This window comes from Coloeus monedula, assembly GCF_965178545.1.
Source record: "Coloeus monedula genome assembly, chromosome: 3".
NCBI lineage: Eukaryota > Metazoa > Chordata > Aves > Passeriformes > Corvidae > Coloeus > Coloeus monedula.
Window position 1 is genome coordinate 22,825,008 of NC_138783.1, and position 23,852 is coordinate 22,848,859.

General features: G+C 39.4%; 1 protein-coding gene across 1 annotated transcript in view; it reads right to left on the minus strand.

Moving 5' to 3' along the window:
- Window positions 1-9,439: 9,439 nt before the first annotated feature.
- Window positions 9,440-23,852, minus strand: part of SLC22A15 (solute carrier family 22 member 15) — a gene marked incomplete at both ends in the record, with an annotated part of 31,039 nt that continues 16,626 nt past the window's right edge. Inside the window, 9 exons of the mRNA XM_082278485.1 lie at window positions 9,440-9,526; window positions 12,503-12,691; window positions 15,250-15,322; window positions 16,201-16,321; window positions 17,773-17,858; window positions 18,598-18,738; window positions 20,024-20,239; window positions 21,949-22,078; window positions 23,123-23,287. Coding sequence (XP_082134611.1) covers window positions 9,440-9,526; window positions 12,503-12,691; window positions 15,250-15,322; window positions 16,201-16,321; window positions 17,773-17,858; window positions 18,598-18,738; window positions 20,024-20,239; window positions 21,949-22,078; window positions 23,123-23,287 — 1,208 coding nt within the window. The remainder of the gene's footprint in view (window positions 9,527-12,502; window positions 12,692-15,249; window positions 15,323-16,200; window positions 16,322-17,772; window positions 17,859-18,597; window positions 18,739-20,023; window positions 20,240-21,948; window positions 22,079-23,122; window positions 23,288-23,852) is intronic.

The following is a 23,852-nucleotide window of genomic DNA, read 5'->3' on the forward strand; positions in this document are numbered from 1 at the left end:
AGGACAGGGACTATGGCCTTGTGCATTTGCATCCCATTTTAAAGAAGCGGTGTTTAAGTGACAACTAGCGCTTGTGGGAACTCCCCCAGTACATGTTAGTAACACCACCACAGACATTTTGCTATGCTAAACCCCCCAAAGTGTTTCCAGTCTCTCAACATCAATCAGCACAACTGAAGCCAGTAGTAAATTGATTCTCACATTCCACTGGTGCCAGTTTTTGTTAGAATGACTTGTGATAGATATGGTGGAATATATTGATTAGTACTGACAGTCCCAGTTTCCCAGGCGCTTTGTAGCACTGCTTTTCCAAAATGACCTGCTTTCCACCTTGTCAATTTTCTTCTGCAGAGTCCATTATAAATATCTATTCTATTCTGAGAGCTTCATGCCCCTCCAGAAAACAAAACAAAAGGGTCAGGCAAGTAAAAAAATCAGTACAATAAGATAGGTTTGGAGTGTTGTAAAATAAGTTGTTTTTATTGAGACATTTTGTGTCAGGGGAAGAAAAGGCACAAAATAAGTTACAAAGACATTGGATGAACTGTACGAGTCAGAGGCAGTATCAGAGCTGTTACAAATCACCTAAAAGTTGACTTACTAACATAGGTCAGCCTCTACAAAATTCCTAAAAGAAAAGATGTATTTAAAATTATCAAAGTAATTCAGAAATTAAAAGAGAATGCAAAGACCACCAATATTAACTTTTGACTAAATTCACCTGGGCTTACCCACCATCACCCTCTCTTGATAGAGAGAGATCACTGGAAAATATTTAGTATTACAGAATTATTTTTAAAACTTATTAACATATTGTAAATTAAAAACCTGATATTTACTTTTGTGCCTCCGGTGAAGTACAATACATACAGGTAAGGCAGTATGCATACGAAATACATTAAGAAAACAGAATAGATAAGTGCAATTATTCTGAATATTTCAACATTTGTTATGGCCCCTCACCTATGGCAAAGAACATCTTAAAAAGATGGATCCAACAGCTGTTCACAGAACATATGATTATATCACCATAAAAGGTCTACTGTGGAAAAGCTTATGCTGTCTTCAGTTGTGACTTCTCAGATGAAGTATTCTACCAACAGAGTTTTCAGCAGTACAGCTCTGAGTTAACAATAGCACACCAATACAGTTAAAGAAGAGAAAGTACTTCTGAAATATATCAGTCCTCATTTTAACATGGGAAGGCTCATAACACTCAGTATTCCATTAATCCAAATTAAATATTCAACAATACACACATCAACTATATACAACTTCATTTTTGAACTGAATCTGCTCCCCCTGCCCCCACCACCAATTTCCTGTTACTCAGCTCTCAAGTGGCAAGGACTTTAGATTGTTAGATCAAATTAAATGGGAGTAAAAAAACAATGCAAAGTCTACAGGATATAGAGACTATACAAAGATTTGTTTTCATTATGATGAAGGGTGGAGCAGTAAAAAAGTGATTTACCCCTTTGGCTGGTCCTCTGGTCAAGAGGAGGTCCAAGTTCTGTCTTCTGAAATTAGCAAGGATGTAAATGCAAACAGACACAGAACTTGGCTGTAAATGTCTGATTATATCCTTAAGAGTTTCAGTTACTTGACCTAAGACAACAGCAACACAGAAAGGCAATACAGTACCAACCACCACTCTCAAACTGTCAGCCCAAGCTAAGGACTTGATTTGCAAGAAAACCCTGTAGAGCAGTGTACGAGCACAGCTGTCAGGGCCTTGGCAGTGAGGGGGCTGCAGGGTGTCTTGTGAGGGAAGATGCCAGGGACTGCCTGTGCTGGTCCCAGACAGCTCAGCAGCAGCCAGCATAGGAATCACAAAATGGCTGAGGATGGAAGGGACCTCTGGAGGTCACTGGGTCCAACCTCCCTGCTCAAGCAGAACCAACTACTAAAGCAGACTGCTTAGGACCATGTCCAGATGACTCCTGAGTATCTGCACAAATGGAGACTCCACAACCTCTCCAGGCAACCTGTGCCAGTGCTCCATCTCCCTGACATTAAAAAAGTGCTTCCTTACGTTCAGATGGATCCTCCTGTGTTCCACATAGTGCCCATTGCCTCTTGGGCCCAGTGAGCACTGACCCACTGCACTCCAACACTGCCAGAGGAGCAGCTGGCACTTTGACAAAAGCATGTTTAAGACAGGGCTGTAAATGCCAAGAAAAAGAGATTACAGTGCTGCAACACGAAGAGGAAAAAAGGATAAGCCCACGCCAGCACAAGAGAAACTGAGAGACAGCTGAGCAGGAGAAACACCAAAGGAAAATCATAGCCTGAGCAGAGGCTGAGAGTAGACTCAAAAGGAGCTACAACTCTAAAGGGACTGTGCCTGGTGCTGAAACCCACAAGAGAGCAGCGGAACAAGAAATGAAGAGCAGCGAATAAACAGAAGCACAACAGACTGATCCCAGTCTCCTGTGCTGCCTGTTGCCTTGCTGAAGGGATTGAGCATGACAAGCAGTCAAGGAATTTGAGGATGGCTTGGGGAGAGAGAAGGAAGACCAGTGTCTGGAGAAAAGCAGCAGTGTTTTTCTTAAGTGTTTTAATTATTTTTAATCCAAATACCAAAGCAGTAACTAAAAACTCGAATTGGCAATAAATTAAATTGATTAAAGCCCCCCAATTCAAAACTTACTGCCCCTGAAAAGTCATGTCATCAACTGACATTAGTAAAAAATTAAGGGCTTTCTGGCCCTTTTAAAGGCAAACAGTATACACAGAAAAGCCATGCTCTAACTGTGTAATTATTATGCTCCTTGAAAGTCTTAAGTCTTTTAACTAAATTTAAAAGGCCTTTGAGAAAAACTTTAAAGAGAAGGATGACTTGAGGACTTTAAGCCATGGATTCCCACACAAATAAAAAAGGAAATATTTTGTAGTTTCCCAAAAATCAATAAAATACAAAAGTGACAAAAAAAGCTCAACATAAAGAGGTAGCTTAAAAAAAAATCAAACTATTATTTGACTCAGGAGGCAAAGGTAGTGCAAAAAAAAGTATCCATATGAAAAATATACTTCCCTTTTCCACATTATTCAAATTTTAACAAGAACAAAATAAAACTTGGTTTGGATTTTGAGGAGTGAAAGGGATCAAATATTAGAAACCAGTATTTTAGAGGCATACTTGAAATCACAGCATGCACAACTCTCATCACAAATCACCTAGCAGTTGTTTGTTCTAGAACAGTTATCATCAGTATCTGCAAAACTGATTTTTCCTACAGACTAACATCAGAAATGCCTGTCTCCCAATCAGGTTTCCATAATTTAAAAACATTTTGTTTCAAAACAGATGTACCAGGTATCTCTCCCAGGATATGTTTAAGTAAATACAACTTTCAATAATGGCAAAGGTTTTCTTACTGCCATACTTTTTGCCTAGCTCCTGACAAGGTAGGTATAATATGAGCACCTCAGATCTGTTGGTGGGAAGCAGTAACACGCATGATGAAGACAGATTTCCTCTAGAAACCTTTAGTAAATGAGGGTGGGCAAGTACTTGAACATACTCCAACCTACAATCTTGCTACACATGAGAATACCCTGACACCCCATGGTCCCCCTTCATTCTGTACACACAGTAGAGAATGGTTTAAAAGAAATAATCTTTCTTCTGGGGGTAATCAGCCCTTGCTGCACAAAGTTTTATCCACCTGCTTTTTTACTGACAAATATGCAGCCATGACAAGGCTGACTTGCAGTCAATATCAGTTGTAATAGGGATTTAATATCTATACATTATTATTTACAAATGTCTCAGAGTGTGCATTTTATAAAAATATGCTAGATTCCATGAAGCTGCAGGCAAGCTGCTTACTAGCAATGTTAATTTTTAAGATTGATGAATGAACTAACAAATTCCAGTGTGTAGTTTTTAACCAGGTTTTATCAGTCTTTAAGTAAACTTTGACATTTGCAACTCAGAATCAAACAGGCTCTGCAGATTTCCCTGTAATAGCTCCATGGTATAAATTCTGAATGTCCTACAAAATGAACACTTTAATCCTTCATTTAATTTCTTTGGTTTCTCAGAAACAAAAACTACTTAAGTGAACTGAGCAATGAAAGACAAGCAAACAAAGGTAACTCTCTGTCCCTGTAGTTTCAGGGATGCTTGTAAATACCAGTTCTGGCAGGCTGCATGGAAGAATTCTAAATGAAGGCAGCTAGAACTAGTTTTGGGCTATTGCTTTCCAGCAAAAACTGTCTTTGGCACTTAAATAATCCAATTCTATGATGCTACTTTACACATAGTCCCATATAAAATTTACTGAGGAAATTAAAGACTGCTTTTATAAAACAGGCACTTCAAATTAGAACAAAGAACCCCGTTCCCTATTAGGCACATATAGGAGCACTTTTCAGAATGACAGAAACAGAAAGTAGTACTAAAATTAAGATAAGAAAGTTCAGTAAATTCAGACTGTTGGGGTAAAAGTTTTACCCAGCTCCTCTAGCCTTAAATAACAGTAGCACCTGGAAAATCTGAAGGCTACAACAGACTAGACAAGGCATTAAAAATACACAGCATGGAAAAATTATGTATAAATTTGTTTGCCCTCCAATTCTACATTTAGATCTGCCAGAGAGGTTTTCTTATGTAGGTGTCTTTCTTCCATGTAACAATCTCTCAGTAAGATAAAATGAATGAGACTCAAAATACAGCTATACCCTAAGTCTCCTGTTTGGTAAACAGCTGAATATAGACATTTCTGACACAGACATTGTGTCAGGCCAGACTAACTTCCACCATCAAATGACAGCACTGCTCTTGGGCTTTTCTGACATCTTTACTGCAAGGCTCACAGTTTGCAGTCACAGTTTCAGCTGTGTCAAAGAGCATGACCAGGGAAACACTAACAGGGTGGGAAAAGGGATACACAGCTTCAGTTAAAACAAACTACTACTTAACAAATCTGCATTCCGTGATTATGCAGAAGACTCAGGAACAAGAGTTTTAGCTCAGATGTTTCTTTTAACACACTCCAGGAAAAATTCCTCACTTTCCCCTTTTCCTCAGTACAAAAAACACATTCTGTTGCAAAGTGCTTTTATATGCTTAGCTGAAATACACTGGAAAATACATAGCTCAACTGCATTCCCCATGGTTCTGTAAATGATACCCTACTAACCTCAGTACGTCCACACAGTTTGGAAACCCTGGCATGGATTGCACACTGTGAGCTGATGAGCATGTGGATCCCATCCTTAAAGCCTTGATTGTAACTATGGTGGAAACAAGCTACAATCTGCTCCACATTAGTTAGGTGTCTCTGGAGAGGTGTGGGCATCCTCTCCACTCAGCACCCTGACCTGAACAGAGAGTCATCTCTGGCCCTCCTTAAACACAGAGCTTCTAAGTTTCTGGCATGTCAGGGGTCTCTGAGCAGCACTTTCCCAATTCCTATAGAGAAAGCACTAGCTTTGTTTTCAGGGGACGTTTAAAAAAATAAACTTGTCTAATCACTTGTATTGTATTCTCTTCAGCCTATCAAAAACAGCCAGGTAGTAAAATCCTTTTAGAAGGCTGAAGTATAATTTCACAAGAGGTTGCATGACAAACACATCAAATAATTCCAACATTCCTGTCCTAAAGGAAAGCTGGCAAATTAAGCCATAATGACCAGTTATACAACACTCTCCAAAAAATTATTTTGGTGCCATCCCATTTCATAAAGAAGCTGAGTCCAAAAGAAAACAGGCAGGCCACATTTTATATTGATCCAAAGAAACGTTTCCTCACTAAAGAGGCAGTGCTGGACACAGCTGACATTAAAAAGGAAATTATGAAACTGATATGCCCAGTATGACCTCCTGGAACCAATACTAGCTCTGAAAGCAGAAGCTTCAAGTGAAGACAAGGAGCAAGAAGGGTATTTCTACCCACCAGCTGCTATTTTGTGTTTTCACTTACCCTTGCCCTAAAGTGTTTCAGCTGAATCCTCCACTGTTTTTTACTTCTTCCTGCTCATTCTCTTCCATGCTGCCTCACATGACCTGTCACTCTCCTTCACTCTTAGCTGCAGTCACTCATCACTTGAGGTCCCCAGCTAGGTGAGGTATGTTTGGGATTCTGCTGAGACAGTATTAAGACCTGACTAATCAGCACCATGGGAAAGGCTCTCTCCTCTCTAACATAATCCCACTAAGTGAGCTACCTGAAAAAAAAAAAAAAAAAATCACAGCCAAAGGAATCCAGAGAAGAAATTCCATCTTGGGAAAAGGTATCTTAGTGCTTGCAGAACACAAAAATAGCCAACAGTGCCAGCTACTCTAGCAGAAAACATGGGAGAAGATTATCATATTGCACTGAAGCATAGAAGGGCCTTGGGCCTCAGACTCAGCACTACAACATGTAGTAAACTAATGTATCCAGTGCTGTATTGTCCTCTGCTTTCCAGGAGCTCCTCATGGCAAACTTACTACCCAGACACTGAAATTCAATTGAAGTCTGAGCCTGCTCAGACTTCAAAATCACAAGTTCTCTCCGACCTTCTGACTTGGGCTTTAAAGTACCATGGTTGTGAGACCCACAACAACAGGCACTGTTCAGTGAGGAACAGCTGCTCAGCAATGGTGCTCCACCTAGACACAGGAAATGCACAGGGACTACAGAACGCTGTGTTGCACCTCTCACCCGTGAATGCTACACAGAGCATGACTATCTCAATATTGTAAAGCATTACATATTATGGGTAAGGAAAAAAGTGATCCTGCAGGTTTCTGTACCAGAAGGCCAGCTCATATTAAAAATGAACGGCCTCAGAAAAGAAACTTAATGCACCTAATGGATCTGAACTTCAGAACACAAAGCTGGAGAGCAAAGTCTGATGCTACATTGCTGAGCTCCTCCTGCAGGGATTCTCTCCTCTAAGCTTTCTGATGTAACTGATACAGGAAAGTAACAATGGAAGATGTAATATTCCTTTTTAAATATTCACTTTAAAATTCCAATGGTGAAAACATGGGACAGATTCAAGGTTAAAAAAGAGCAGCAATTCCTATGCAAAAAAATTGCTAATTTTGTCTTCACTCATTTTTTTGCAATTTTACATATATATACCAATGATATAAAAGTACATGAGTGGAGAGGTAAATTTAATTTTAAACTGTAACAAAATCTAGCTCAGGTCCTGTAAAGAGTGATCTTCTCCACTTGAACCATTACAGCATCCTACTGCTAATGAAAATTATATTGAGGTGTCTTGTGGCATTACACAGGGTTGCCAGGAATAGATAATGACAGTTCCTGACTTATACCACCCACCACCCGAGGAGGAACACAGGCAAGAAACACCTAAAAACAACTGTTGGCTCTTGGCAACATGTTAATACTGCCAGGCTTGCTGCTGTTTGCCATCAGCAACAAAAAGTCATTTTCTCAGCTGTCCATAAATTGTGAATAAAAGATTTAAAAATATTTGAATAGATTCAACCTTTTCAACTATTTCTGAGTACCTTATTTGGTGAAATTTTCTTATATACAAAAGGGCCAAATAAGGCAGGAAGACCACCCAGTTGGGTTAAGAAGTACCACATCTACAACAACTACTCAACATTCTGGGGGGGAAAAAAAAGTGAAGAGCATAGGTGAGAATTCTTCTAGTAAAGCTTATAATACAGGCAAAAATCACAACAATATTGATACACTGTCCATAGGGACTGAAGTTCCCAACTTTCTTTAGTCAACACCTGGATCAAGTTCAGACCCAGTGGGAACCCTGCATGTGCAGACTCTGGGCTGCCCTCTGCACCAGCCAGGGTAGTTGCACTTGGCTCAGCATTACAGTTCCCAGTGAACAAAGTTCAAGCAGCTAGCTGCAAACTTTAGGTGCTGTTTACTTGCACTTCCTTGCAGAGTAAAGGAACTTCCCAGTTTAACCAGGAAGTATTCAGCAGACAGCTTTTTGATTTTTTACACACCCTTTTTTAATTCTAAGATTTGCAAAAATGGCTAGTGAGCCTGAAAATATATTTGCTGCCATTGTGTGGCACTTTGCTAGGGACTCCAAGTAGGAAGACTAACAAACATTTTATGGAAACCAATCTTAACAAAGAGAAAGCCGCAGGTTAGAGGATGAAGATGACAATGTCCTCAGGAAAACTGAATCTTTGTAAAGCCTCATTTTTGTAGTTGGAATTTCAAATGTTCATGTTTCATATTTCATGATTCCATATCCCTTGAATGAAGCACGTACAGAAAGTTCAGTGGAAACAGGGAAGTGAAGTTGTTTTCCTTAACAAGGTCAAGTAACCAAGTGCTTGAGCAAGCACTAGTTAAAAAACATCAAATAACCAAAAAAGTCCAAAGAGATTTGCTTTCCTTTTAAATAAGAACCTTATCTACACAAAAGATTATTTAAAATAAACACTAGCAGCTTCCTGACAATAATGCCCAAAATATAACAGCACCCCACAGTTCCTCTCACCACTTCAGAGTTAAGTCTTTTCCAGAAATAAAGACCCAGATAGGTCCAAAAAAGTGAGCTATACATTCTAACACACCACACACACAGTATGCGATAAATACCTCACCTTTGTCACATCCAGGAAATGATATCTGTCACGGAATTATTTCACTCCACAGAGAAGTTGCTGAGCTTCAATATTTATGGCAAAAGTGAAGACAAGGTAAAAGTAGGCAAAGCTATGAACAGCAGTGCTGAGATGTGGGGAACACGTGGCAAACATATGCACAAGACAGACCAAGAAAAAGCTTTCGTGTATGAAAAGAAAGAAAAAAGTGAGTAACATTCCTTACATTTGCAGGTTTTGTGGTTAATCTTTTGTGTAGTCCTTCCTCCCAGCCTTCCATTATCACTAAGTTAAAGCCCAGCTCATGACTAACCAGCTGCACCTGTAACTCTGCACAGGTGTGCACACAAAGAAACCTTATGTTCATAGCTGCCTCTCCTCTACTGAATATGCAAAAGCCATTTTAACATACAATTTCAGCAATTTGTTCCCAGTGGAGTAGCACACAGCACTCTCTCTGACCACTTTCACCCTATGGAAAAATACAGTGGTTGTTTTCAAGTTTATCAATTTGTACTGGAACAAAATCCACCACGTTGAAAATAAAATACCAACATGTGCACTGATGATCTGTCCAAATCTGTCTAAGCCTAGGTTATTTCCTGGGCTTCTGAAATACATCATCCCACTCTTGCTGTCTCACCTGGCTTCAAATGCAGTCCATGCACTGTCATTCTGAACCACAAGATTTGGAATGGCTGCCTCGTATGGAGCGCATCAGTGACATCATCAGTCTGAACAGTACTCAAATCCCTCTCCTAATAAGGAAAAACACAGGCACTTGTCCAACTACATTCCCTGACAAGCAAGGTCCCCAGTACTTGTCATATAGCTGAACTGACTGGACAAGAAGAACCATAAAATAAGCCAGTGTTTCTTCTTTGCATTACTTGATCATATGAGTCTCTTCATCAGCATCATAGAACTCCTCATCTTCACTTCCACTCCCTGTAGAACTGTCTTTGTCTCCAGACTAGAAGCAAAAAGGAAGTCATTAGTTAGACTGAAGACTAAACTGTTAGACTAGACTAGACTGTTAGACTAAATCAATCTCAACATACATGAACCATCATACTTCTGTGGAATGCTGGTAGAGAAGAAGTAAGAAAACACAGGTCAGACCACTGTATTAAAACTTTGTAAAAGACATTACATGAATTAAGATTTATTTAAGTCCTTGGCTCTTCAAAGTATCTTTAAAAGAGATGGGGGTTTAGTGGATGGACTTCCTCTGCTCCACCAGTACACTAGGGAATATATGCAGGAGAGACTGGCTAGAGTGGTTCTGAAGTGATAATCTACTAAACTTTCTTAAATTTATTCTAAGGTGCCTACTCTGTGGAGAGCTACTGGAAACACAGTAGCTCACACCACAGCTCAGAACATGCAGATTACTTGATGAGGTAAAAGCTTCTCCATCCAGAATTAATACTTTTCCCTGGGTAGCACAGACATTTTACTGTGCAAGTTTTAATAAAAGGTCCCCCTGCAATACTAAGTGAAAGTGTTATGGAAAAGGGAAAAACCATTACCATGCTGTATTTTCAGACAGTGAAGTCCCTATTACAGGCATACCTACTGTGTCCTTTTCACAACACAATTTATACTACATACCCAAAAATAAAGCCAGCTATTACAGCTAATTGATTTTTATTTGGCCAGTGAAGCATTTTTCCATGGAACTGGCACAAATGATTCCAGTTTAAAAAGACTCTCCTGCTAGTATAAACTCCATCTAGTTTGATTATTTAGGATTTTTTCCCCAGTATGCTTGTATCTGTCGTAAGACTTCTGCCTCCCTAGTCATATGCTAAGAAGGTTGAGAGAGAAGGTGAAAAATAGAGAAATGGAAATAGTGTTCCTGACTGACAGTACCATGCAAGCAAAATCTGTAGCTTTAGATCTCTCTGCAGAAGAGCTTTGCTACAGCAGTGTGCGTTAACTGCAAAGGAATTTCAAGCAGTTTGAGCACTACGACCTGTCAGAAGATGTAAAGGGAATCATGTTAGGCTTTTTTCTAGACTTCTGAAACTATTTGAGGAAAGTCAGGCTATCACTGGATGCTGTCCAACTTGAATATCACATTCATGTATGTTAACAGGAACAAAACCCTCCATTCTGGGCAATCAGAACACATGTTATCTTGAAAATGGTACAAAAGGACAATGGATTCCACAGGGGGAATTCAGGGTATGCCAAATAAATTCTAAATCTTTCTCACAACAGCTTAGTAAGACCTCTCACGGCCTTGTCAAATAGGGTTAATGTTTAACAGCTTTTTTATCAGCACTTTCTTTGTGAGCTTTAAAATAAATCCCTAATGTGTCACAGACATTCCAGATATAACTTCACTGAAGTTACAGGATTAGTTAAGGCCCGAACCAATGACTTTTTCATTTGGATTCAGTAATTTTAATCCATCTGGGCAAAATGTTTCTGGAGAACATTCAATTTTTTTTCCTTTCGTGGGTCCTGTTCAGTTGGAATTTTTAAGAAGGCTAAAGAAGCACAAAGAAGATTTAAACCTGAGAAGACTGACTAACGTAAGTGAACCAATTTGTGGGAATACTAACAGACAATATTTGTCACCTCAAAGGGTAATAAAAATGTGACTTCCCATCTCTAAGTTGTAACACCTGCACTGCTTGCAAGAATTGCTTTTGTTGGTAAACCATCTGCACAATTAAGACGTAATAATCATGTCATTACCAAAATAACGGCTGATGTAAACATGTATGATGGATTTGTGTAGTCAGCAAGAATGTGGTGCCATAACACATTATCCAGTATGGTTGAAAATGTTTATAAAATACACATGTAAAGTAGCTAAAGTACAAAATTAATGGTTACAGGGCTGCCTCTTTCAACCTTTCTTCAAGGGTGCTGTCCTGTCAACAACTATTACAGCTAAACTTTGTAAACAAGGCAACATATTGAAATTTCTGATAGGAAGCAAATGTCCCCATTCTAGAAATATGTGATGGCTGTGAAAATAAGTATGACTACCTGTGAATCTCATAGGGCTTGCCAAAAACTATTCAAATGAAAGTAAAAGGTATTAAAAGGATCCTGTTTCATCTCAGCCTAATGGGGCAACTAACATTTTTTGTTACGAGTTTCCCTTCAAGTCTTCTGACTACTTATTCTATTTCTGTAAGTCCCTCGATACTTAGAAGTTTTGGGACCAGGATTTAAACTTTAAAACTTTACCTAAATTCAAACACCCCCTTCCATCTCTCTAGCTACTTCTTTCTAATCCCACTTAATTCACAGAGGAACAACCATGTCAAAAAACCTCCACATGACTGGAAGATACAGACACCTGAAGAGGTGTCCAGGAGTTTAACAAAATAAAGCGATATGAAAAACACAATTCAAGGAAACTTCATTGAAAAACATCCTGCTTTTATTTATGCTTATACCTGGAAGTTTTGTAGCTCCAGTGTTTTCAATTCATCTCATTTCCCAGAGTCAATAGCGGGAGAGATCTCAGAGGCTAGGCTGGCTTTAACCCATTTAGAGCCTCTGCAGGACAGACCTGATAACTGGGGCAGCTCAGAAGCAGCGTGCTGCCTTTGAGAGCAGCCCTTCATGAACAGGCTTCTGGTTCTGTTAACATCTAAGGCTTCTCAAGCTTCTGTGTCCAGCTCTGGATGAAGCAAACTGCAGCAATCAGTCTTAGAGATTAGAGACGCACAGACATCATTTTATCCTAAAGGGAAATGTTGTAAGCTTGCGGCCTTGAAGGGATGAATTAATCCAGCTATATTTCAGCCTGCGTTTCCAGAAAACATTTCAGACATGATGGTAGGGTTGCTACACCATCTTCTCCTTGGGGCCTATACTCCACAGGCCAAGAATAACTATCCTAATCTATTTAGAGTGGCAGATTCAAGCTGACAGCTGAAATAAACACAACAGAAAAGTACTAGGAAAAGAATTAGTATACCTGTGAGCCATCTAGGGCTTGTAATGACATGGCTTCATCACCCAGCCTCCAGTATGAGCACACTTGCAGGTCTGATATAGTTTCTAGCAAAGGGCTGTTTAAGGTCTCTGGCAACAATAAGCTTAAGAGCCCAGACAACAGACCAGTTGCTCCAAACACAATGTAAGGCAGAGACCACTGTACAGATTTCTGGAAAAAATAACAAGAGTTAGGTTGAGATTGGTTCCTTGTAGTTCATATTGCATATTAAAGGAGCTAGCCTTTACAACCATTCCATCTGGCAGTGTTTGTGTTCCTGTTTAGTACAAAAGTCACCAATCCTTCTGCTGTGGGCTTGGTTGGTTGGTTGGTTGGGCTTTTTACCAGTATTGTCAATTGTATCTTGTCAATACTATTACAACTCCACAGATTTTGTCATGAACTTTAAAAGAAATATCTGCTAAATTTGAGCTCAATTCTTGCCTCTAACATACGTACTTTTTAACAAATGCAACATCCCTTTGTAGAAAGGGATAGATATCACAGGAACACAGGCATGCTGCGTGGAAATCTCTTGAGGTCATCTAGGCCAACCACCTACTCTAAGCACAACTACAGCCACAATTAGACCAAGTTAGCCACCACTCCACACAATCAAATATCAACAAAATGCCAAGGACAGCAATTTCCCCTCCAAGTAGATTGTTCCAGGCTGCATTAAGCCTCTCAAGAACATTATTTTCCAAATTTCCTATCTAACCCCCAAGCCAAAACTTGTGATAAACATACGCTAACAATGTAGGTGAGTGTCAAAAGCCTTACAAAAGCCTTCCCTGTACTCCTCCCTTTCCTCATCCATATTGCCTTCTGTGATGAAATGGCTGACTATCAAATCAAACTGGCTGAGAAGGAATTGTCCTTAATAAATCCATGTTCAGTGATCCTAGTTACCTTCCTTGCCTTCACATGCTTATAAACAGACTCTGGGAGGTCATGTCTCAATCTTCCCACAGACTGAATCAGAGGTTCCTGGTGCCACTATCTGATATTTAAGACACACACGGGATTAGCCTTTTTCCTCCCACAGCTACCAGTGATCCTTCACTACAATAGTAGTTTATCACAGATGGACACTTGCTTCACTATCCCGACCATTCTTACAGAATCTTATCCCATGGAATGGAAAGCTTTCAGCTCTAAGTGTTCTTGAACCTATTGCTCCTCCTACTGTTTGGTGGCCGCCTGCTTCCTCAACTGCGCTGACAGGCAGAGTGTCTTGGAGGCAAGCTTTGTCTTTCAAAACTGAAGTACAAGTATTTCAGCTAATTCCATGTCACCCACCAATGGCATGGATGCCCATCCCATTCATTAACAGGCATTTTCACTGAATTTCCTTTAGCTGACAGAATTCCTATTTATGTTCCTTGCTAGTTTTAGCTTCAACTGAGCTTTGACATTCCTGGCATCACCTCTGACAGCCTAAGCAATGTTTATACTCTTCTTCTGATGACTACCCCTGTTTTCACAGTAAAGAAGCCTTATTTTTAAAAAGGGAGAGTTTAGCAATTTGTTTCAAAAATTCACCTTGTAAAGAGCAATTCTAAGCTGAGGAAAATAACAGGCTATGATCAACTAAAAGACCAACATTTCATCTCTCATCTCAGCAGTTAACTTTTCCTATTCTTACTACTAAGGGAGAGCTCCAGACAAAAGACACTGAAAATGTATTAAAATACTGGAAGGAATTGCAAAACACAAAAATAATTGATTGTTTTCTCAAATCAACGTTCATTTGTTATTTAACCAGAACTATTTTCATTTTCATGGAACCTTTTCAAACATTATGATCCAAGATTTGTGTCTCATGCAGTATCAAATCTCTGACACAATATAATGGATGCCCCAACTGCTACATAAAAGCTGCCTATTAAATCCACCTGGTAGACTGGCAGCAGTCTTGGCTTTGCCTGTTGTTCCCTAGAGGTGCTCACGCTCTCACCTGCCCAGTGCTTCATTCTGCAGATTAAAAGGCTCCCTGTGCTCACCTGCCCTTTTGCTAACCTTCTGCCTCACATGTAAGATGGCAAATGGAAGAGAGGAAAATTATCTGAGATGAAATCTGTCACATTAAAGGAATTGTCACTGGGCCTCAGCAAACAGCTGGGAAAAACTGGCACACTTTTACCTGCATACACTTAACACTCTAAGCTGAGGAAAGTAACAGTATCATCCCCACGTTTTGTTCTTCAGAATCCTTCTTTGTTTTGCCAGTGTATCAGATCTCCACATCATCTTCATTTACTGAAAGATGAACTGCTTGGCTGATATTTAATAATCCATGGATATTTAATGAAGTGCACTGACAGTAAAACTCATTTTTTCTCAAAAATATGAGTTATTGAGCCCATATGCTTAATTTTGATGCAGTAATTCTTTCAACCACATGGGTCTTTTGCTATCGCTTACGTAGCATTTGAAATTGGTATCACCATCTTGGTGATTTGAAATTATTGTATTTTAAGGTCCCCTAGCTAGGTCCCAAAATTCTAACTGAGCTAAAATACCTTCTAAATTAAATTATGGTGAGATTTTGTCTAATCACACAGATGATACTGCAATGCCTTTGGCCTACCATGATACTGTTAAGATAGGCAATTTATGTATCTTAGTTCATATATATCTTTTATCCCAAACATTCCCATCTCTATAAGCCTCTGATGCACCAGAACCACGAAACAAAAATATACATAACAGAAGTTCAGACAAACCAATGAAGGGACAAAAGGCGCAATGATTCCACCAACACGGGAAAACATGGAGCAGGCACCCATTCCAACATTCCTATGAAAAAAAACCAAAAATAATTAATCTTTTGCAAAGTGTTATTGAGCAAGGAAAAAGACTCATCAGTCATCACCCCGAGCACATTAACTGGCAAAGAAAAGTCAAATGCAACTGAAAGCATCTGAGGACAGGAATGAAACATGTTTTTGTGATTAAAATGAAGCAAAAATCCCCTTTACATTCAGAATTTTTACACACACACATAGTGAGGCAGAACAAGTGTGATTTCAATTCGTGCATCTTGCCTCTGTCTGAAACTCTGGCAGAATGTATTTATACAAATCCTATTTATCAGCAGTTTTACCCACTCGTGAAAAACACCACAGTACAGTTTCACTGGTGGCTGACCATCATATGCACCCATATGGCAGAAGCTTCTGTCTGCTCTGTCAGCACAAGCACAGGGTACTTTTGCCTCTAGTGAATGAAACCTTACTGTTGCTTACACACAGCCTATGAAGCATCAAGTTACTTTTACAAAGCTTACTGACCAGTCATCTTCGATGTTCCTGGTTTAGCAAGTATGATGGTAGAGTTGTCTGGTTTTATAAAGCACTAATTAAAAGAAATATCAGCAGTGCTATTGTTATCCTCATTACTAGAAGGGGAGTTGTAAGCAGGCCAAGCAGCTAGAGGTCTATTTTACTGTTACATAAAAACATGGTTAGTGTGAAGAGAACACTGCAAATTTGATGGAAGAAGAAGTGAGAAGAGGATAAGGGAAGAATTCTCAGATGTAACACGACATATAACCACTATACGTAACTGAAAAATTCAAGTTAAAAATTACAGTTAATAGAAAAAAATTAAGACAAATAAAAGATGATCACGTAAGAGAACCAGAAAAATGAAGACTTAAAATTAACTTGTGTTACCTGATGACTGTAGGATAAAGTTCTGATGTGTAGATGTAGACAATGTTAAAAGCAGCACTGATTGTCAGTTTTCCCAGCAAAGACAGAGAGTGACTATTCACCACTGCAAACACTCCAGTATCTGAGAGAGAAAATGTGACCCTTGTAAGGCTTTTGAGCACTCAAATACACCTCTAATAATTTCAATCACACAATAGTATGGTGTGAAAAGGAATTTAGTGAAGAATCTAAAAGATGAAACTACAACTCAGTATTTTCAGAGTCTACCACTACTTAGATACTAAATTAATTCTATCAGAAAGTTGAAGAAAAGTATAACAGATACATTTTCCAAAAGTTATCCCTTTTTTTTGTAACAAGAGTCCTGTTCACTGTCATTTCTATAGGATGATAGCATGTTTCTAACATTTTTACATTGAAAGGAAGATGCTGTAAAGAACCATACCAAATTTCCCACCCAGCTTAGTTTGTCAGAACAGCCAGTGCTTATTTGCTTGTATCAGGCAAATCGGAGCTCATGCCCAGTGAAGACAAGTGCCTCCTTCCGGCCAGTGAGCCATTCCACTTCCTAAGGCACTCCACCCTTGCCTGACTTGGGCAGTCCAGTATACAGCTGATTTCCTGGGGTCTCAAAGTTCTGTCCCCTCTTTTCACATGTTAAGTTTGGAACGAAATGCAAAAACTACTTGATGACTGGTACCAGCCAAACCAGAATATCTCCAAGTGTCCACGCTCTAGCATCTGGAATATTTCTGAAAACTTGAGTTGTACTGCTTTAAAAAAGCTTTACCTATTAGACCCACTGCCATCTAGAGCAACTTCTGTACTCTGTCATAGATGTTTAATTTCTTGAATCACTCTTCAAGTGTTTGAAAGATTCTCTCACTTTATGAAAGGTAATATACATCCACAAATCTTACAAGCAAGGTGAATTTATCTATCTGGTCTTAAAAAGAAAAATTGCTACGTAATCTGAAAATTAACATTAGTGCATCTTTAAACAATTTGAGTTTAACTTCACATTTCTTAAAGAACCCCCCAATTCAGAAGTTTATCAGAATGTTCTCTGAGCTGTAAGTTATGTGGTCACATTACTATTACAACAATCACACTACTCTTGAACATTACAGAGCAGTGAGGGAAAGATGGAGACTTGCCCCATCACTCAATTCTTCTGATCTTCTGACATGATCTTCCATTTGGAGAGATACATCCAAGTCGCATGGGTACTACTTACACTAAGATATCACCTGGCTAATGGAGATACCACAAGAAACATCGTTCATTGCGATTACATCAGAAACACTCGAAATGAGCAACTGATGTGAACAGAAGTAAAGGGCAGAATCCAAAGGCAAAAATTCAAATCCAAACCTTTCTAATACAAGTTTTATCTAAGGTCTTAAGAAGGTTACTGCTTATTCTTTTTTTGAGTGGGCTTCTCTGGCTTCAAAAATTGAGACTCGCATGTGGTATGAGCCTAATCTTCCAGCAACCATCAAACTCTTAGGCTGTAGGATGCTGCCTTTACCAATTTTTAACCACATACTCCAGAAACGAAACAATACCTACCTTTCTTCTTAGGCAGAAACATGACAATAAGACAAGCCAATCCTCCCAGGAACAGAAACACACTCAGTGTTCGCTTCCGACCAAACCTGATACGCAAAGATAACAAAGGTTTATATTCTGCATTGGGTTTGTGCGTTGCAAAGTAATGAATCCTCTAAATTCACACTGACTCTTTACTTGCAGTTGGGAATTCTGAATACCATCTTCCACCAACACTTCCTCTCACACCGTTTTTAAACAAGCTTCTGCTGCACACTTAACAAAATGAGTGCCAACTTTATACAGCGACTGACAATTTCTAGGATTTGGAGTTGCCTCCCGCTGCGTGTGACATTTGTAAACCTCCTCAAGAGACACAGAAGAGAGGTTGGGAGGAAAAAACTGAGAGACATTGTCCAGAGTATCGTGGTTCAGGAAAAAGCTGAGTGTCTGCTCTCCTCACACAGTACTACACACAGGTACTGCTATTGCAGGAGACCATACACAGCTCCAGCAGAGTGGAGTCGCGTAGCTCTGTCCCAGCAGAGAGGACGGGATCACGGGGCAGCGGTGGGAAGGACGCTATCTAGTGTTAGCCTGCAGTCAGCGCAGCTTCCACCGAGCTACATCAACCCCGTCTGAGCCAGGAACATGCCTCACCATTAGATGAGCGACTGAAAACAAGTTCAACTGCTATCTGAAATAGAGATAAATCAATGGCACTTTCACACTGAAGTGGGAAGCCCCACACAACAGATATAAGCTAGGAGGTGTGATGAACAGAAAACCAATCTTTGAGAAAAGTTATAACGAAATCCTGAATGGGTTAATAAATTCCACACTTACCACTTTTGGTTAATCAAGTAAATACAGATTGGGTACGCTGGGATTTCTATCAAGCCTGACAGGGCTAAATTGGCATAAATGCTTCCACCTAAGTCACCCACATTAAGGGTAAGACCATAGTAAACCAAGCTGCACACAAACCTGCAAAAGACAGGAAAAAAAAAAAGTAAAATCAAAGCTGACACTGCCTGCCAAATTGAAGCACTGGTCTGGCAGAATATATGACAAACTATATTTAGTGTTCAGCAGATAGGTCTAAAATGTTTCCCTGTATGATGCTTTCTAGGCAAATAAACCATTATGTCTCAGCGCAGACCCAATTCCTGACTTACTACTGAGTAAAACTTAAGACTACACTTAAGAAGAATGTGCATAAACCAGAATACAGTTAAAACACAATCACAACTGTATTACTTGACTTCAGAAATGTCTTTGTCCCTTTTGTTTTTATCAGGTTACACTTTCATCCACACTTTTTCCAATTGTGTGTAAACCAAATTTCTCAAGCAGTTCAAGTAACACTTCACCCTTCTTTTAATTTCTACACCCTGATCCAGTTTTACTCATTCTCCAACTGTTTAACTTTTCTTTTGTAACCCTATTGTCATGTTAGCCCCCATGTTAGTAAAGGCAGTTGTCTTTGTACAGAGAGGAAAGAAACTGGTCACTAACTCATTCTGCAGTAAATCAGCAATTCTCATTTAAGGAAGAGAACAATCAGCTATTTATTCTGTAGTAAGCATTTGGAAAAGCAACAGGAAAACAGCTCAGTGTTGTATGCTGGCAAAATAATTTTATTCTTAATACATCTTTCCCAAATATATGCATTATAAAAGCAACTATATGAGCAGTAATGCCTGAGGACCTGCATACCATGTACCACATAAGACTTCTTTAAAATACCACCAAAAGACCTCAGGGCTAGCAAGGTATCTGAAAAAAACCAGGCCCTTTTGGAGTTAAATTTCTGCTAGTGACTAGAGGGAGCATCACAGGCTCCTGCTCCTCACTACACCAACTGCCAGCACTGGCAGCACTTTCTCTTAAGAAAACAAACATGCTCATTAGACAAGGTAGGCCACCCACCTGCTAATGGGCTCCTTACTCACAAAACAAGGAATAATCCATGTGACAAGATACTGACAGCACTGGGCCTAAGAGGAGGACAGTGTGACTAATCTCAGCAGCCTTGAGGGTCAGAACAGAAGAGGTAGTTCTCAACTATTTTGATACTCAAAAAGCAAGATGGAAATGCAGACACAAACCACCTCAGAACTGGACTGTAAAAACAACTTTGTGTTAGGATCCTTTTTAGGTAGGTTGCCCCTAACAATCTGTAGGATGAGCCAATTCTCAGCACCTTATTCTCTCAAAGACTTAAAGAGGTTGCAGTAGCACAGCTGGGCCTACAAAGTATTTCAAGTACCAGGTGAACATCATGATCAAGGTGCGTCCCAAGAGAATCCTGTATCTGAACAGGTCCAGAAAGCTGCCAGCCTCTCTGGAGCTCCTCTCTGCTGGGAGTTTTAATGAGAAAGTGCATTTCTGCTTGCGGTTCCTCTTTGCAATGAGGTAGAGGGCATCTTCTGCCTCGTTCAGACGGCCCTGGGAATAGAGCCAGCGGGGGGACTCGGGAATGAATCTGAAACACACACACACACAGACACCTTTAGGGATTTTCTTCTCTATGAAGCTGAACTTGTCTAAAGGAATAAGGCTGAAATACGCTTCAGTATAATAAAGAGTTTTTCAAACAACCCTTCAGGTATAAAATTCACTTATTGAAACAGAAGCAAAGCATGTTGAAAGGAAACATATGTCATACATAATTTAGATACCAAGAAATTACATTGAGTGTATACACATATACACACATAGCACAATATTACAAGTTATAGTATGATTAGGATCCTGTCTTTGGAGAATTCAGAATTAAGGAGGGACACATTACTACAAGTAACACAGGATGTTTTTGTAAGACCTATTTCTCATTTTCCATAAGACCAGCTTTCATTTCCCATTTTCCAGCTTTTTCCCAAATTCTCTCCCATAGACAAGAAGGCAGAAACTCTGCAAAGGTCATGCTCCTCATGTGCACTGTTCACTTGACAGGTCTGTAACTCCAACATTGTCTACTAAACAGATCTTCTATTATTTTCAGACTTCCAGGACTAATTTAAACTTTAGCCTTTTGCCAGAAGCTTTTTAAGATTTTTGCCTCTGATCTAAAATTATATTTTTCCTCTAAGTTTAAAAGAATGTGATTCTGTGTTTTCACCAAAGAAGAAGGCTTAGAAAGGAACGTATTTTCTTCCCCAGGATAAAAATCTGATAGTATTTTCTACATAGAGTAATTTTTAAGCAATATGGCAGGGAGGCAGTGTGAAATTTGGAATTGAAAAAACCTTTTTCTTAGAGGAAAGATAGGCCTCTGAGCACAGCTTTGAAGTTGCAAGCATAACTCCCTTTAAAAAGTTGAACATATCAATCTGAAAGTTAATTTTTTTCCCCAAGGGTCCCAAGCACCACAAGGTTTTGAAATATCTAATGTGTCATCTCTGCCTTTGACCTCAAGAACAGCCTCAAAGACCTTTCCCTGAGTTCTGATGCTTCCTTTGAAAGGGTGTGAGGACTTTTTGAGAAGCAAAAAAAGCTTTATTCAAAGAGTTACTGAAGTGAAGTAGATATTGGAAAGGAAAAATCCTCTAGTTTAAACAGCAGCTAAAGTAATTTCATTCTTTCAGTTACTGAGATTTAGATGTCAGGAAGTATGTAAGAAAAGAGCACACTGCGTCACAAAGCTTTCAGTGTTGAAACTGACATAGTCCCTACTATCTTCAAAAAGATCACATTTGAAAAATTTAAGGGAGCTTCCCATTTTTTTTTTTGCATGCCACCTTTAAGACTGAAAAGGCAAGCAATTTTGATGCTGTTCCTTCTGTGTGAACACAAGCATCACATTATCACAAAACCATGAAACCATTCCTGTATCTTTTCCCACGTATTTACAGTGCCTTGGAGCACATCATTTTAGATCATCTACATACACCAGCTGAAGAATAGGATGTGCTTCTCTCCTACTCTAGAGACTGTTCCCATCTACAGTAATACAGCACATACAGTACAATGTAGACTTACAAGCTCAAACATTGCAGCACTACTATTTGAAGAAACCACAGACCATTGGGGAGGGGAGGGAGAGGGCTACAAGTTGAGAGAAATACCTTATTTACATAATTTCATGCCATCCTAGAAAGGCACTTGACTTAATAGTATGGTTACTCCGTTTTGTTGTTTTGGGGGTTTTTTTGACATCTTTCTTTATGAAACTCAGTTTGAAAAACAACTTACAGAGAGAGAAGAAAGACGAGTGTTCCTTCCAGGTTAACCACAACAGCCAGAGTCCTCCAGGAACGAATGAAGTACCCTAATAAAGCATACTGGGCAATTCCCACTGCAAAGAACAAGCCACCAATAGAACCTAACGTACAATTAAAAACAAAACAGAACATTATCACTTCTGTAAGAAACATCAGCAAATCCCAACACATGTGACCAGACAAGAACTAAGTCTTCATTAACAAAAATTCATTCAGCAATTCAGGCAAAGCCATGGCTCTTTGATCAAAGAATACCCTGTCCTTCACTCATGCAGAGCAGAGGTATATGTCTAATTGGAAAGATCAATAAAAGCTCAAAAAGTGCTCTTCTACATCCTCCACACCCAACAAAGCCCTGTGAACAATTAAGTCTTCTAATTCCAAATATGAGTACGTCTATGTATGCAGCATAAGTATGCAGCCTTCTATGTGTAAACCTAAATACTACAAAACATTGAAAAACTGCTAGTTTTAGGAATATGTAGTATTCATTTGTAGATCCCATGATTTGTAAGATACCCTGTTTAAAACAGTCTCAGCATAGCACTTCTTGGGCTTTGTAAGTCAGGCCCTGGAGCTGTAGCAGTACAGGTTACACACACCATATGTGAAGGACAGGTCCAACATTAGCAACCGAAACAGTTAAGGGTGTCTGTACCTTCTAAATTCTAAGGGCAATTACTGCCTGGGACAACTTTTTTTTTTTTTTTTTTTTTTTTTTTTTTAAACATATAAGCAAGAGTTGTCTCATCCTCCTATGATATAAAAACACTTTTGATTTCTTTTTAAGAACTGCCAGGAAGGAAAGAATTGATATTTAGCATACGAACACTTAGTTCTAGCAGAGTCCAACAGTCTGATACAGCTCAGCTGTGGCAAACTTCGGATGAGTATTTAGCTGGGTGACATTCATGGGAGATATTTCAGCTGGATCTTTGTCAGCTTGAGTGACGCAGAGATCGGAATGGCCCCAAGTCATCTACTCTGCTTGTCCATGGTTCATATTAAACAAGCAGAGTTCAAAGACTGTGATCACAGGTATGCTCCAGTGGAGCTGAATTGCAACTGCTACGGTGTTAGCTTTGTGTGCCTCAAACGGTGTGTGAGACTGAAATCTATGAATTCTGACAATAAAGGCACTTTACCTGCTAATGCCCAGTAGGCTGTACCCACACACTCATTCAGTAGAACAAAGGCTACCAGTGACATCCCACCATTCATCACCCCTACCAAGAATCGAGAAATGGCAAAGAATTCATACGAGGGTGAGAATCCGTTTGCAATGGCAAACAAGATGTCAAGAGCAAAACCTGGAAAATAAGGCAAAAAGTTTCATTTTAGAAGGGTACCTGAAGAAGCAGAAGCATTTACTCATATCTTTACCTGATCCCCACTGGCATCTGTCCTAAGCCATCACAGTCAACAATACTATCGCAGGCAGTATTTTTTCAAAAAAAATTTAAATACACAGGGTCAATATCAAAAAAGGAGGGGACACAAAAGGAGTGGTTTTTTGATAAGCAGCTTGCAGTTTGAACCTTTAAATTCAGTTCATGGCAGACAATTTTTTTTATACACTCAGAACCATTGTCTGACTCCTGTTAAAGATGGCTTTATATTTGTCCCCGATCCAGAAGCCACAGGTTAAATATATGACCAAATATCTCTCAGAGAGAGAGAGATTTTCAGAGACCAGTGTATAGAAACCACAGAAGAGAAACATTGCCGGGGGACAATACATGGTGGGTTTGCACTGCACAGCAGGCCCACCTTTATGTGCTTTGAATGAAGGTTGTTCCTTAAAAGAAAAACAACAAACATAAAACATTTTTTAAACTCTACATGCTCATCCATTGACACACAACTTTATACATA